This window comes from Silurus meridionalis, chromosome 10 (genome assembly GCF_014805685.1).
Source record: "Silurus meridionalis isolate SWU-2019-XX chromosome 10, ASM1480568v1, whole genome shotgun sequence".
Taxonomy (NCBI): domain Eukaryota; kingdom Metazoa; phylum Chordata; class Actinopteri; order Siluriformes; family Siluridae; genus Silurus; species Silurus meridionalis.
Genome location: NC_060893.1, coordinates 16523053 through 16535363, shown reverse-complemented (window position 1 = coordinate 16535363; position 12311 = coordinate 16523053). Strand labels below are relative to the sequence as shown.

Genomic DNA, 12311 nt, shown 5'->3' with positions numbered 1-12311 from the left:
GTGTGTGTGTGGGGGGGAGTTGTAGGAATGACATTATAGCCAATGTTAGAAGAAAGAAACTGGTGCAAACACAACTCTGAATCCTGAACTGTGTCAGGGGGCTTGAACAGATTTTAGATGGCTATGTTTGGATCATGTAGCTATGCTTTTGTGTGTGTGTGTGTGTGTGTGTGTGTGTGTGTGTGTGTGTGTGTGTGTGTTCGTTTTGAGCATAACTGGCCATGTTGAATATTGGGGGAGGGTTTCATTCTTTTTCTGGTTCAGTTTTGCACAGGGTGAGAGTTATGACTCAAGTACTATATCATCCAGACAGAAACAGGAGAGAGAACAGATCCCCTTAAACACGTACAGCTGAACCTTCTCACACGCATCACGCTTTTGTCTTCAGTATTTTGATCTGTAATTTTAACTCAGCTATGGCTTCTTTCGAACTTATACAAATAAAAGATACCAGTATAAATGTATCAACATGTGAAGATTTTAGAGACTATTTTTCAAGGCTGTACTGTGCAGGCTTTCTATTCAGCTCTAAAATCAGAAAAAACTTTTTACTTGGCTAAGTTTTAACTTTGCTAAAACCTGTCTTTCAGGGGACATTTTATTCACCTGCACATTTCCAGTCTGTGGCTAAAGAGTTCTTTCCACATTCTGTAGTGTTTCAACCTGGAGCTGAAATGCACTTAATTGGGATTGTATGTCAAGAATCTAAGGATATTCCATTCAACAAGTGATGTGAATTCTGATCATTTTGGTGCAACCAGTTACCAATGCAGTGGTTTCACACAAATTGGATGAATATTTATGCTACCACAGAAAAGACCATATTTATGCAAGTCAGTCTTAATCTAACATTGTATTTGTATCACTAGCAGCTTAGATATACTTCCAGCACTGTATATTCCTTCTCTAACACTTTTCTCAACCTGTGTTTATACTGAATGAAATTGATCACTTAAATTTTTTTTTTATGTATATAATGTATGGCTTGTTTTTTCCTTCTCTTTTCTCTACAGAAGTGAGTGAAGCCACTAACACACTGGGTCCTGGCACCATGGGCCTGAGCACACGCTACAGCCCCCAGTTCACCCTGCAGCATGTTCCTGACTACCGACAGAATGTCTACATCCCAGGCAGCACTGCCACACTCAGTGCCAACTCCCAGCAGCCCCAGCAGCCTCCTCAGGCACTGCCTGCTCCACAGGTCACCAGCGCACAGGTCGAGCCACCCAAAGCACAGACCCCTGCTAGCAAGAAGAAGATCATCAAGAAAGAGAAGAAATAAAGTGTGGTGTCTAGGATGAGGTTTTGCTTTAGGTGATTTGTTTAAGGCAGACTATCAAGGTTCTGGATGGATAAATACTTGTGTTTCTGCACACATTGGTGAGCTTTTGTGCACTTGTATGAAGTATAAATAAGAAATCAGTGTGCAGCTCCAGCTTTTATTTTATTTTTTTTATTATGATACTTTGATATTGCATTCATTTGAAACCTACCACTGAATACTATGTAGTATAAGCACCTGTGGCTGGATTAGTGTATGTAACAAGCTCACATTGGGATTAAATTTTCATTTGATTTCTGATCAGTTTGAATGTTCCTAAGGTTGAAAGAGTGAACTCAGATGCTGGTTGATATATATTTTTTAAGCTTTTAAAGGACAGAACTTTAGATATATCTAGTCATTACAGTATATAACAGTAGAGAAAGAACCTGTGGCCGTTATCCTAATGACAATAATGTGCTTGAATTTGCATTAGAGATATTTCATTTCGAGCTGCATTTGCTGCTCATATTGAGAAAGATGATGTGATGTTACAGGTTTTATAAAGAAAAAAAAAAGTTTATTTTTGTGCTGTGCTTTGGTTCTCATTTTTGGATTTTATGATCATAACAGATTTTTTTTTCTTTTTAAATCTTTGCTGGAATTACAGGTAATCATTTTTGCATGATGCAGAACATCATATAAAAACAGTAGGTTTAACTATGCATTGCATGCCTGAGGGAAAATTTAAAAAAAAGTAGAGATTTGATGGAATACTTTTCTTTTGTTTTTGAGCTCGACTCTTATCATGGAGTTTGTCTGTAGAAATTTACAGACAAAATAGGACTCAAATGCTAAAGAAATTGCTGCCACATACCCCACAACATCTATTACAGAAAAAACGTATACACATTTATCAGCTTTAATGGGGAGGTGTTTTGTTCTGGCAGAATAACCCATGAAACAGATGCTTATAGTGAAGAAATCTGTTTATAAAAAATGAATGTGACTGATTAGTGCTGATTAATTACCCGCGAATCAGAATGTCTACAACTTTCTCTGATCACCAAATAATCCCTTCTCTTTTTATTTTTTTCTCCCCTTTTATTATTATCGTGCCACTCAATCTACATTTGGTAAATAACTTCACTTGTAAATAGGTAACAGTCAATGCAGACACATCCATAAAAAACAATCAACTCAATTATTTCTTTTTTTTTTTTTTATTTGAGCCTGAATCACAGGCTTACTACTGGAATGTGTTACATAGTGTTGGGTTTTTTTTTTTAGTAAAAATGAAAAAAATAAACAAATATATAAATAAAGACAAGGAGCATAAAGAAAATGATCAGGCAAATTGTTGCTGTTGCAAAAGGTAGTTATTTAGCACAAGAAGGCCAACTAACACCACTTGTAAATAAAGAGATTAACTTTTTTAAAAAGAAAAACACGTAGTCTAGATACCTGTGATGTTTGTGCATATATTTGTTTTTTTTCCCTCTCCTTTCTCTTTTCTCTCTGATCAACCTTGAATGCATAGACACTTAAATAATAAAAGCCTTCCTAATTCTGTCAATTCATTCTTCTTTCAGGATTTCTGTTGTGCAAGATTGTTTCCTAATGTCTATATAAAGAAACAAATATAAATATTATGTGTGTTTGTGTGTCCTGCCAATAGCATAATGCTCTGTACCCAGTTTAACACCATCCTTATAAAATGCTAATACTCCCACCTGCTTCTCAGTGTTACACTTATTTTATATGCTAATATTTATATTGCTGTTTCATTTCTTGAACACTGACATTTCAAATAAAATGTTCTGAAAAGGGTCTTGTATCATTTTTGTACAGGATGCGCCTGTAAGAACTGGCTCGGTATTTTAAAAGATTGTCTCATACATGAAGATTAAAATGTATTTTTTTAGCATTTCAGTGTCAGTCAAAAGGACAGTTAATTGAGAACTATTTCTGCAGTGTATTTTTTTTATATATATATATTATATATATATATATATATATATAAAAAAACACTAAAATACAAAAGACTAGAAAATTGTGCTACAGGGCTCTAAACTTCACTTCACTAACTGCTAGTATAAGTGTTGTATCTCTGAGCTATTTCCTGTTCCTGGTCTAAAAGCATGCAGAAGCTGTGCGATTCAGGCACATTTTTCCAGGCAGATATTTATGCATGCTCAGCAGCCCTCAAAGGAAAGGGAGAGCCTTGCTCGCTAACACAGTGTCCCCTTTCAGACCCTCTTTCACTTGTTTTTGATTCATTCTTTTTTTCCCCCTGAAAGGCTCTGGCCTAACTACTTCTGCCAGAATGTCAGCGTGTTTTCTCAGCTGTGAGCGTAGAATACAGATGAAGTTTCACTGGTTTTCAGGGAATACAGATAATGAAGGTGAAAATATATTTAAGATGTTGCTGTATTTCTTTGCAGAAGCACAGTGACAAGGCTGCTAAAATACTCATCTAAAAACTGTCTCTAAGCTTCATTTATAGAGGATAGATTTCTTACAGGCACAGTTATAACAAATTTTTTATGAGGATAGAAAGAAGTGTTTGTCGTTTCATTTCTAGGAGGAATTTAAACAAGAATATAAAAACGTATTTATATATTTATTATACTTTTATTTTTATATGATAAAGGTTTTTGGTCAGTCTTTATTCTTTCTCGTCCTATACGTACAATTATTTACAGTATAATAAATTATAAACCTCAAATAATAAATATAATATGAAGAAGAAAAAGATCCACAGTATATACTAAGATCTTGCTGAGTTTTCATGCAGTGTGACTGTACATCAGTATAAAATAAATCGAATAAATCAAGCATTACAGTGGGAGTAACCATGTTGCAAAACACTGAAAGATTACTTAAAGGTAAAATAATACAAGTTTTAAAAATCGTAATCTAATCTTTTCTTCATGCTTGTTGCACAGAAAAGCACTGAAGTTTGTTCTTCCTGAACTGAAGTTTGTACCCACTAGTAAAACTAAGACAAATCCAAGCAGCACTAAGCTGGGTGTGATCATCAGCACTGAGCACAACTCAAAGATGTTTGCGACTGTGGAATTAAAAAGCAATATAAGGACAAGAAGTTCAGAGATGTGTTAAAACAGCAGCTTACAACCAAATTTAAACGAGAGACAGAGGAAGTGGGAGAATGTGAGGGAGTGTGTGTGAGAGAGAGAGAGAGAGAGAGAGAGAGAGAGAGAGAATCCGCATGTGAAAGCGTGTTAGTCATGCAGACTTAAGAGACAGCCATGTTCACACTTCAAGCTGACAGGTGTTTACATCTCCTGCAGCTGCTAACAGGATGTACTGAGCTTTTAAATTATTTTACATACATTCATAATTATTAATTTTGTTTTAGCAAAGCAAAAATTATGAAAATATCACATTGTCGATACTCTAAAAACAAAATCTTTTTTAAATGTAATTACAGTACCTCATAGGTCTCACATGCAGAATTATTTATAGTATATTGATTCAAATTTTTCAAACATCCAGTCTATAAAACAGAAATGTTAATGTTTAAATATTGCTTAAAAAAAAAAAAAAATTTAAAAATCTATATATTTAAAAAAGATTTAAAAAATTAAAAAGCAAAAGCAAATGTGTTTGGATTTTGGTGCTAGTTAACTAGTTATAGAATATTTGAAGTAGAGGATTTTTATATGATGCCATTTTTTATGTTAGTTTTCTGAGTTTTAATGAGTATACACAGCAATGGCTGTGTTTTTTGCCCGTGTATATTGGTATATTTGTACCATGTTCAACTCACAGCATGGCTGCCATTCTTAAACTAAGCACCACCCTTGTGGCCTTCTCTGCTACATGGGACTCACCCAAACCTCAGCTCCAAACACACACAGTCTATGGCCTCATAACAGGAAAATGTCCAACCTCTATCTTTAGAAAATTATGTTGGATGCAGTGACGTGTGCAGTGAGTCATAAGCAGGATTTTCACAAAAGCAGTCCATGCGAAGGTTCACACATTTTAATGAAATCCAGACACTCGCAGTGATGACATTTCCCACTTACTACACACTGTGCACTCAGAGATCAGAACCAAACTTATAATAAGAGCAACGTGTGAAATCTGCTAGGTGCTAAAGACATTCCAGGAATAATTCCCCATGTGTTTACTCGACTTTCATTTCTGTGTGGATTTCGTGTTTCTACATTTATTCAACACATGCAAGAAGAGAAACAATGCTGAGAATGGGAGGTCATGTGCTTCAGAAAATAGAAGCATAATTCTTTTACTGACACACACACACACACACACAGCTACTGTAAAGACAAACATCAAAGTTCACAAGAATCCACTTCCACTCCCCATCACGTGCACTCTCACAATATTTAGCTCACTACTAACACACAATATAGGGATGTTATAAACTCTATAAGACCCCTTAAAACATTGCCAAGGGCTCGTGGGATTATGCTAAAATGCTTGTAAAACCACAGGCGAACAGTAATTCTGAAAAGCTCGTTGGTCTTTATTCTCTACTGTAAAACTGGTATCGACACCATGTTGCACAATGTTAGACATACACAGTTTTTCAGTAAATGTAAACTCCACAGTGGTAATGAATGGACTAAATAAAGATTAAGGGAAAACACACAGACACTTTACTAACAGCAGTCATTATAAATGTGTGCTGTATATACACACTAGACCACAGAATACTGTACAATCAAGTGAGCTCAGTAGAATTACAGCATCCGTCCCAAATTCCACCTACCATGTCTCATCTTACTGGTCAAACATTTGTGGGAATGAATGGGTTTGGTCAAAAGGTTTGCTTAAATAGTTGGAATTGGTCAAAGCTCTGTGGGAATGAGTGGGTTTGGTTTAAAGGTTTAAAGAAGTGAACAGCATTGGACAAACCGTGTGTGTGTATTGGTGTAGTTAGTCCAATTTTGTGCAAAAATGGGTGGGACTGGTCCAGTTTTCTATGACATTAACTAGGACTGCTCAAATCTAATGCAGAATGAAAGTGGGTGTGGTAAAACTTCCTGTGTCACTGAGTGGGATTTTATCAAATCTTGTGCAGGAATACACTGCAAAAAAAAAAATGGGCAAGATTCGTTAAGAAGAAATGCCCTATAAGAGTAGATAAACGTAGCACAACTACAGTCTGAAAAGTAATTTTATTAAGGCATCTTTTAATAAGACTTTAAAAGAACACGCAGGCAAAACACCTTAAGTGTATATTTTACTTTTGGATCTACATCACCATTGCATAGTGATGTATGTTCCTATAAAACAACTGTTCTAAATGTACATCTTCCAAGTTTGTAAATAAAGTACACAAGTCCCGAAATAAATGAACTGTGGTGGAGAAAGAGAAGGAAATTGTTAAGTCTGCAAAATATTTGTGAAAGAAGAAGGTAAAAAGAAGAACACTTGTTGTATCTACCATTCTGAACTTGCCTTAGTATGACACTCGAACAGGCCTCGACCAGGCTGTAAAGCACAGTTTCACCCCCAAATCCCCCCTCCCCTCTATCGCTCTTGCTCTCTCTGACATACCCATGCACAGACAAAGAATGTAACACACACACTTAAAGTGAATGTAACTAATTAACTCTGCGTTTCCCTCACTGCTCCCTTCATCTCTGACACATCCTTTGTGTTGCTGGTCCCCATTGCCTCCCCCCTCCAGTCTATCCCCTCTTTCTCCCTCAGATTTTAGATGGTAGAATTTTCAGCATGAAGACTGGGATAGCTCTTGTGTAGGAAGGAAGGCCAAGGTAATGAATGACCAGAGAAAAGTGGAATGCTGGATATGAAGGTGGTCATGGCAGGTCATGGCATTAAAAAACACAATCAGATAAGAAAACAAAATTCAAACATTTGAAGGTAATGAAAGACAGACCAATACACATAGATAAAACATGTAGTGGGTAAAATGGTGATCTCTGGGATTTAAAATGTTTGGAAACTCTCCAGTATCAGCACATTGTAACAGTTAATGGTAGAGGTGATACTGTATAATGTAAGTGACCAATGCTGTTATAGTATATTAATAGAAACTACATAAATGTTTGTGCTTTAAGAGAAATAAACTACAGGATCTCATGCTAAACTCTCACAGATCAAACAAAAATTCAGGGTTAGCAAAATTAACCCTTGTGTGTTGACTGAATTTAAGTTTTTTTTTTTTAACCTTTACCACATATATACAATAAAGCAAAACCAATAGTGATGCAAAACCCCATGGTGCTCCATCAAGTGTAAATATATGACAGACCAAGAGGAAACAATAATATACATAGCTAGATCTAGAATAAAAACATGTAAGAAAACTGTACATTGTATCTTTTATAAATAGCAGTGCAAATGCTGGGGAATCCTATATAAAATCTGTAAGAAAATGAGTATAGTCTGTGAAAATACATTCTCCTTGAATGGCTGTGGGACAAAACCTGATGAGGGTCTCTGTTGTTTTTACTATTTGCTGCAGAGCCTCACAGTCTACAATGGTGTAATTCCCATGCCAGACCATAATGCAGCTGTTCCGGATGTTCTTTATGTATCTGGTATATTATCTGGAGAGTGCAAGTGTGATGAGAATTGGGTGAGAATAGTCTGTGAAAGGAAATGGAAAGGAGTATAGGATTTCTGTGGTATTGAGGCAAATTCCATTTTTATCTACATTAAGAAAGAGAAAATATTCTACTACAGTATACAACCTGAGCCATAGCTTATTCTCTTTATTCCAATTGGCCACTGATCATCACGATGTACTTTGATATATGATTCACAGAAGAAATCACCAGCATGAAAGGCAGTGGACTCTGCTCATAGGCCTGAGGACCCCAGCGGTTAGTGTGGCGCTGCTGAAGCTTGTGTTGCCAGCAGGAAATCTAGGATCCAGTTACAGAGGAAGGTCTTCAAGTCCAGCAGGCCTTTCCATTAGATAGTGATGTCATCTCTTACTCGTCTAAACGTTCCCTACTCCAACACTCCAACCCCCCGATTCACTCGCTCTGCCGCCTGAACGGAAGTGAGTCAGATAATACAATGAACAGAACACTGAAGCTGTTTAATAAAGAGTTTCCTCAGTGCAACTAGAATAGAGGAGGCTTTTTAAAAAAAAAAAGCATGAGAGAACGCATGGAGCTGACTGACCATTTACACAGGCACTTAAATGTACAATTGCAGTTAGTAATGTCCTACTTCTGCCGGTTCTTGTAATTTTTTTGACCCAGTAGAAAATTCTTCCACACACTAAGTGCAAGAGAGTAGGTCAATCAACTAATGACCATTCAACACAGATCAGCCTCTGTCTCCATTGCTTCTCAGCTGTCCTGTCACAGCCTCTACAGATGGATACCCTCAAGTACACATGCAGACAATAAACCTGCTTCAGCTGACCTTACACTGCTCCCAGAAATCCAGCCAGACATACACACAACTGCAATTATTAAGGGAAGCTACACACATATGATACAGTGTTATGAATCTCAGCTAGCTTGCAGTTCCTGAGCAATATACTGTGACTCTCACCTTGAGGGTTTTATCCAAAAGCAAGTTTCATTTAAGACATTTGAGACTCATTCAGTTATCATGCAGTTAGTATTTTTTTTTTTGGTATCTGAATGCCCTGTGCGCATGATTTATGTTGACGTACACGATAAATAAAGCCTGAAGATCCTTATAAGACACTCATCAAAGTAGATGCCTTCATTTAATCTTTTTTTATGCATCAACATGCTAGTAATAGGCTTTAGTGGGATCAGCATTAGGATCTTAACGCAATAAAAAACTATTCTAAAAATAACTGAAAAGAATCCCCAACCTTTTTATAACACTGCCTTACCATTTACAAGAAGCTGAAAAGCCATCTTTCCTCATCTTCATGCAACATTGTCTGTGTGTTTTCAGGTTCACATCTCCAACAAACATGTTATTCATCCCCAATTTGTTGACCTAACAAAACTACCTGCCCGAAAATCTAACGTCTGCAATAAATAAATCCAGTTTTGGATATGAAGTATTTCATTTGTTTCTTTTTATCTTTTATCCAAAAACAGGAACTGAAATGTTGAGACTTACTTACAATGGATGTCTTACTGTGTTGGGTGAGTTCCATAAATAATCGTCCCACTTTACAGTGCTGTAAAGTACATGTAATAAGTATAAAGCACCTTTAATAATAAAAGATGAGGATGACATGAAAGAACATCATTCCAAAGCAGATATTATTTAGGTTTACCTGACTTTCCTGCAATACGTTTCCTGAAGGTTTTGTAGTATCCACACACAATGGTCTTTGCATTTTCATGACAGCGTTCTGTTCTTTGCATAGTACAGTACAGGAAATTGCTGTCAGTGGTAACGACTTTAGCTTCAGATGCATTGAAAAGAGATAATCCCATGTTCAAGCTACAAATAGAAAAGGGAGATAACTGTATGTTTATGCCCGTATGAGACACAAAGACAATTTCCATCAATAGCTGCAACTTTTTAGGAAAACAATGAATGAAGTGCTGTGAAAACTTTCCAGATGCACTGTAGTTTCCTCTTCACCTCTCATTATATGTGAATTAAAAATGTGAATAGAATATGTATGTAGAAATAAAGCTTGAAAGAAAATACCAGGTCCCTTCTGGTGAGTATACAATGCTAATACAATTCACTGGCTTTGCTACTAGGTTGCTTTAAGGGATATATATTTAGGCTATTATTCAATTGAAATATTATTTGGATAAATTCTTCAGTATTACACACAAAGAACATTTAAAATGCAGCTTTACAAACGAATCTATTTTACATGTAGAAATGTATCCCTTTTAAGCAAACCAGAGGCAATGGTGGCAAGGAAAACCACCAAGACAACATGAGGATAAAACCTTTAGAGGAACCAGACTCCAAAGGGAACACATCCTTTTTAGGTGACACTTGATAGTGCAATTATGAATAATTTCCCTTTGATAGCTGTATACTATATAGTCCAAAAGTGCTATTTTTCCACTGGGAGCTTATGAGTATATGCACATCAGAGGTATTTCAAAATTGTTTATAAGTCTGTTGTGTTGGATTTCTGAACTGTTCAATAATGGAGACGACTTCATAGTAATTTCAGCTGTAAGCTTATCCAAGTAAGAACAGCCAAAATATCTATAGAGCTTTCATGTACTAACATCAAAAAACTTAGTCTCATGCCACTGAAACTAAAACACTGGTCAGTACACACCCAGGCAGCAAAAATGACAGTGAATTGTCTCCTGCTGGTGAGAAATCATTTCTTTAGGTAATGGTATTTGAGCTCTTCATAGCCTCCTTCATACACGAGACTTAACCAAAAAGCTAGTCAACACTCTAGAAAGTCCACACACATACAGTACACACACACACCACTGTAACCCACAACCTACAGTGCATAATTTCTGGTAATTGTATTATGCATGGCAACAGACTGACAGTAGGGATTACAGCAAATTTAGCACTGGTGCAGGTTTGCAACAGAAACATGACACGAAATTAGACAAAAGGACAAGCATTTTTTACACACCACAATAAATCAGAACATTTTCCTACACACCAGAGAATGAGATGAAATAGATGAAGAATGAAATAGTTTCACGTTACAAAGCCGGAGGCTAAAGAGGCTAAAAGAATTCAGACCTGGAATATTGAAAAGGCTGCTACATTTGTGTTACTCTTTTTCTATTTAGTGTAGATAAAGGAATGGTAGCAACCTGACATTAAGAAGTTACTTATCCCTTGGCATGTACTAACAAGTACATACTTTTTATCATGTAATATTTACATTTAATATTGTGGATACGAGAGACACACAATATGAACAAAATGATTGGGACACCTGACTTTTCCACCCATTTGCGGTTCTTGGAGGCAAACATTTGCATAGGAATCCGATGCAGCAGCATTACATTTTTCCTTCACTTGAACTTAAAGCTCCAAACCTGTTCCAGGATGACAATTCCCCTGTGCACAAAACCAGGTCTATGAAGATATGGTTTACATGGGTTGGAGTGGGTTTTGAATGGCCTGCTTTAAAGCCTTATTAAACATTTCTGTTATGAATTGGAACGCTGACTGCACCCCAGCCCAGGCCTCCTCACCCTAGTACAATTCTTGACTTTACTAACACCTTTGTGGCTGAAGAAGCACAAATTTCCACAAGCACACTCCAAACAGCAAATGGGGACTTAATGTGGATCAAATAGTACATACCAATCTTATTTTTAAGTTCCACAAATTCTGTCTGTATCGTGTATCAGAAAGAGAATACTAATTAAAACCTGTGATTTGAATTAGAGCCAGTGTTACTGACAGAGCTGCTGATAGAGGAAATGAGTCAGCACTGTCTAAACTGAACAGTGGAGTGGCAGAAGAGTTTTTCATTGAAGGCATTTCTTATGTTTACCTCTAGCAGACACGTCTCACTGTTTTGAAGAAAGAATTCTAGAGGAAAGATAAATCAAATCACATTCGTCAGGCTATTTTTGTTTTATTTATTTTTTTCAAACTAAATTAAAAGACTAAAGAGGTTTAGAGAATGGGAAATGAGAATTTAATTTAAACTGAATTAAAAAGAAAAAAAAACATTTGTGTATAAATTAATTACCAAAATGGAGAACATGAAAAAGTCAGTGATGGACACCACATTAGGCACTTGTCTTTTTCTCCCTGTGTGAAATATTCTTCACCACTTACCCGGATACCTGGAAACCACAAGGACACAAAGCCAGCCAATCAGCCCACATGGGAACTGGAACCTTGGCCTCTGATTGGTCATGTGTGTCCTCTAAGCTCATTATTATATCAGCTTGTCCTTCACTGTGTCTTCTGGCCATGACCGGGCCAATTATGTGCCGGCTTGCTTCACCACAAACAACCTTTTAATGGAGGAGAGGGAGAAGAGATTAGTGACAGCTAGAGAGTAGGAAAGAGCATAAAGATGTAGAAAGGAAAAAATTAATAAATGTGCCTTAGAATAAATTCATATTCAAAACTTCGAGGTTGCAATGCATATTTGCCTAGCATGCAAATATCT

General features: G+C 36.5%; 1 protein-coding gene and 1 long non-coding RNA gene across 16 annotated transcripts in view; one reads left to right on the top strand and one right to left on the bottom strand.

The window, feature by feature from the left end:
* LOC124392413 (protocadherin gamma-A11-like) overlaps window positions 1-3091 on the top strand; it is a 145865-nt gene extending 142774 nt beyond the window's left edge. For all 15 annotated transcript variants that reach the window (XM_046859439.1, XM_046859443.1, XM_046859434.1 and 12 more), the window contains one exon: window positions 1014-3091. In XM_046859439.1, coding sequence (XP_046715395.1) covers window positions 1014-1282 — 269 coding nt within the window. In that variant the 3' untranslated portion in view covers window positions 1283-3091. The remainder of the gene's footprint in view (window positions 1-1013) is intronic.
* A 5095-nt stretch (window positions 3092-8186) lies between these two features.
* Window positions 8187-9629, bottom strand: LOC124392970. The gene is made up of 3 exons (XR_006927250.1): window positions 9504-9629; window positions 9348-9404; window positions 8187-8281 (listed from the first exon to the last, which is right to left on the bottom strand). It is a non-coding gene; the product is annotated as an uncharacterized LOC124392970 (long non-coding RNA).
* Between the last annotated feature and the right edge of the window lie 2682 nt (window positions 9630-12311).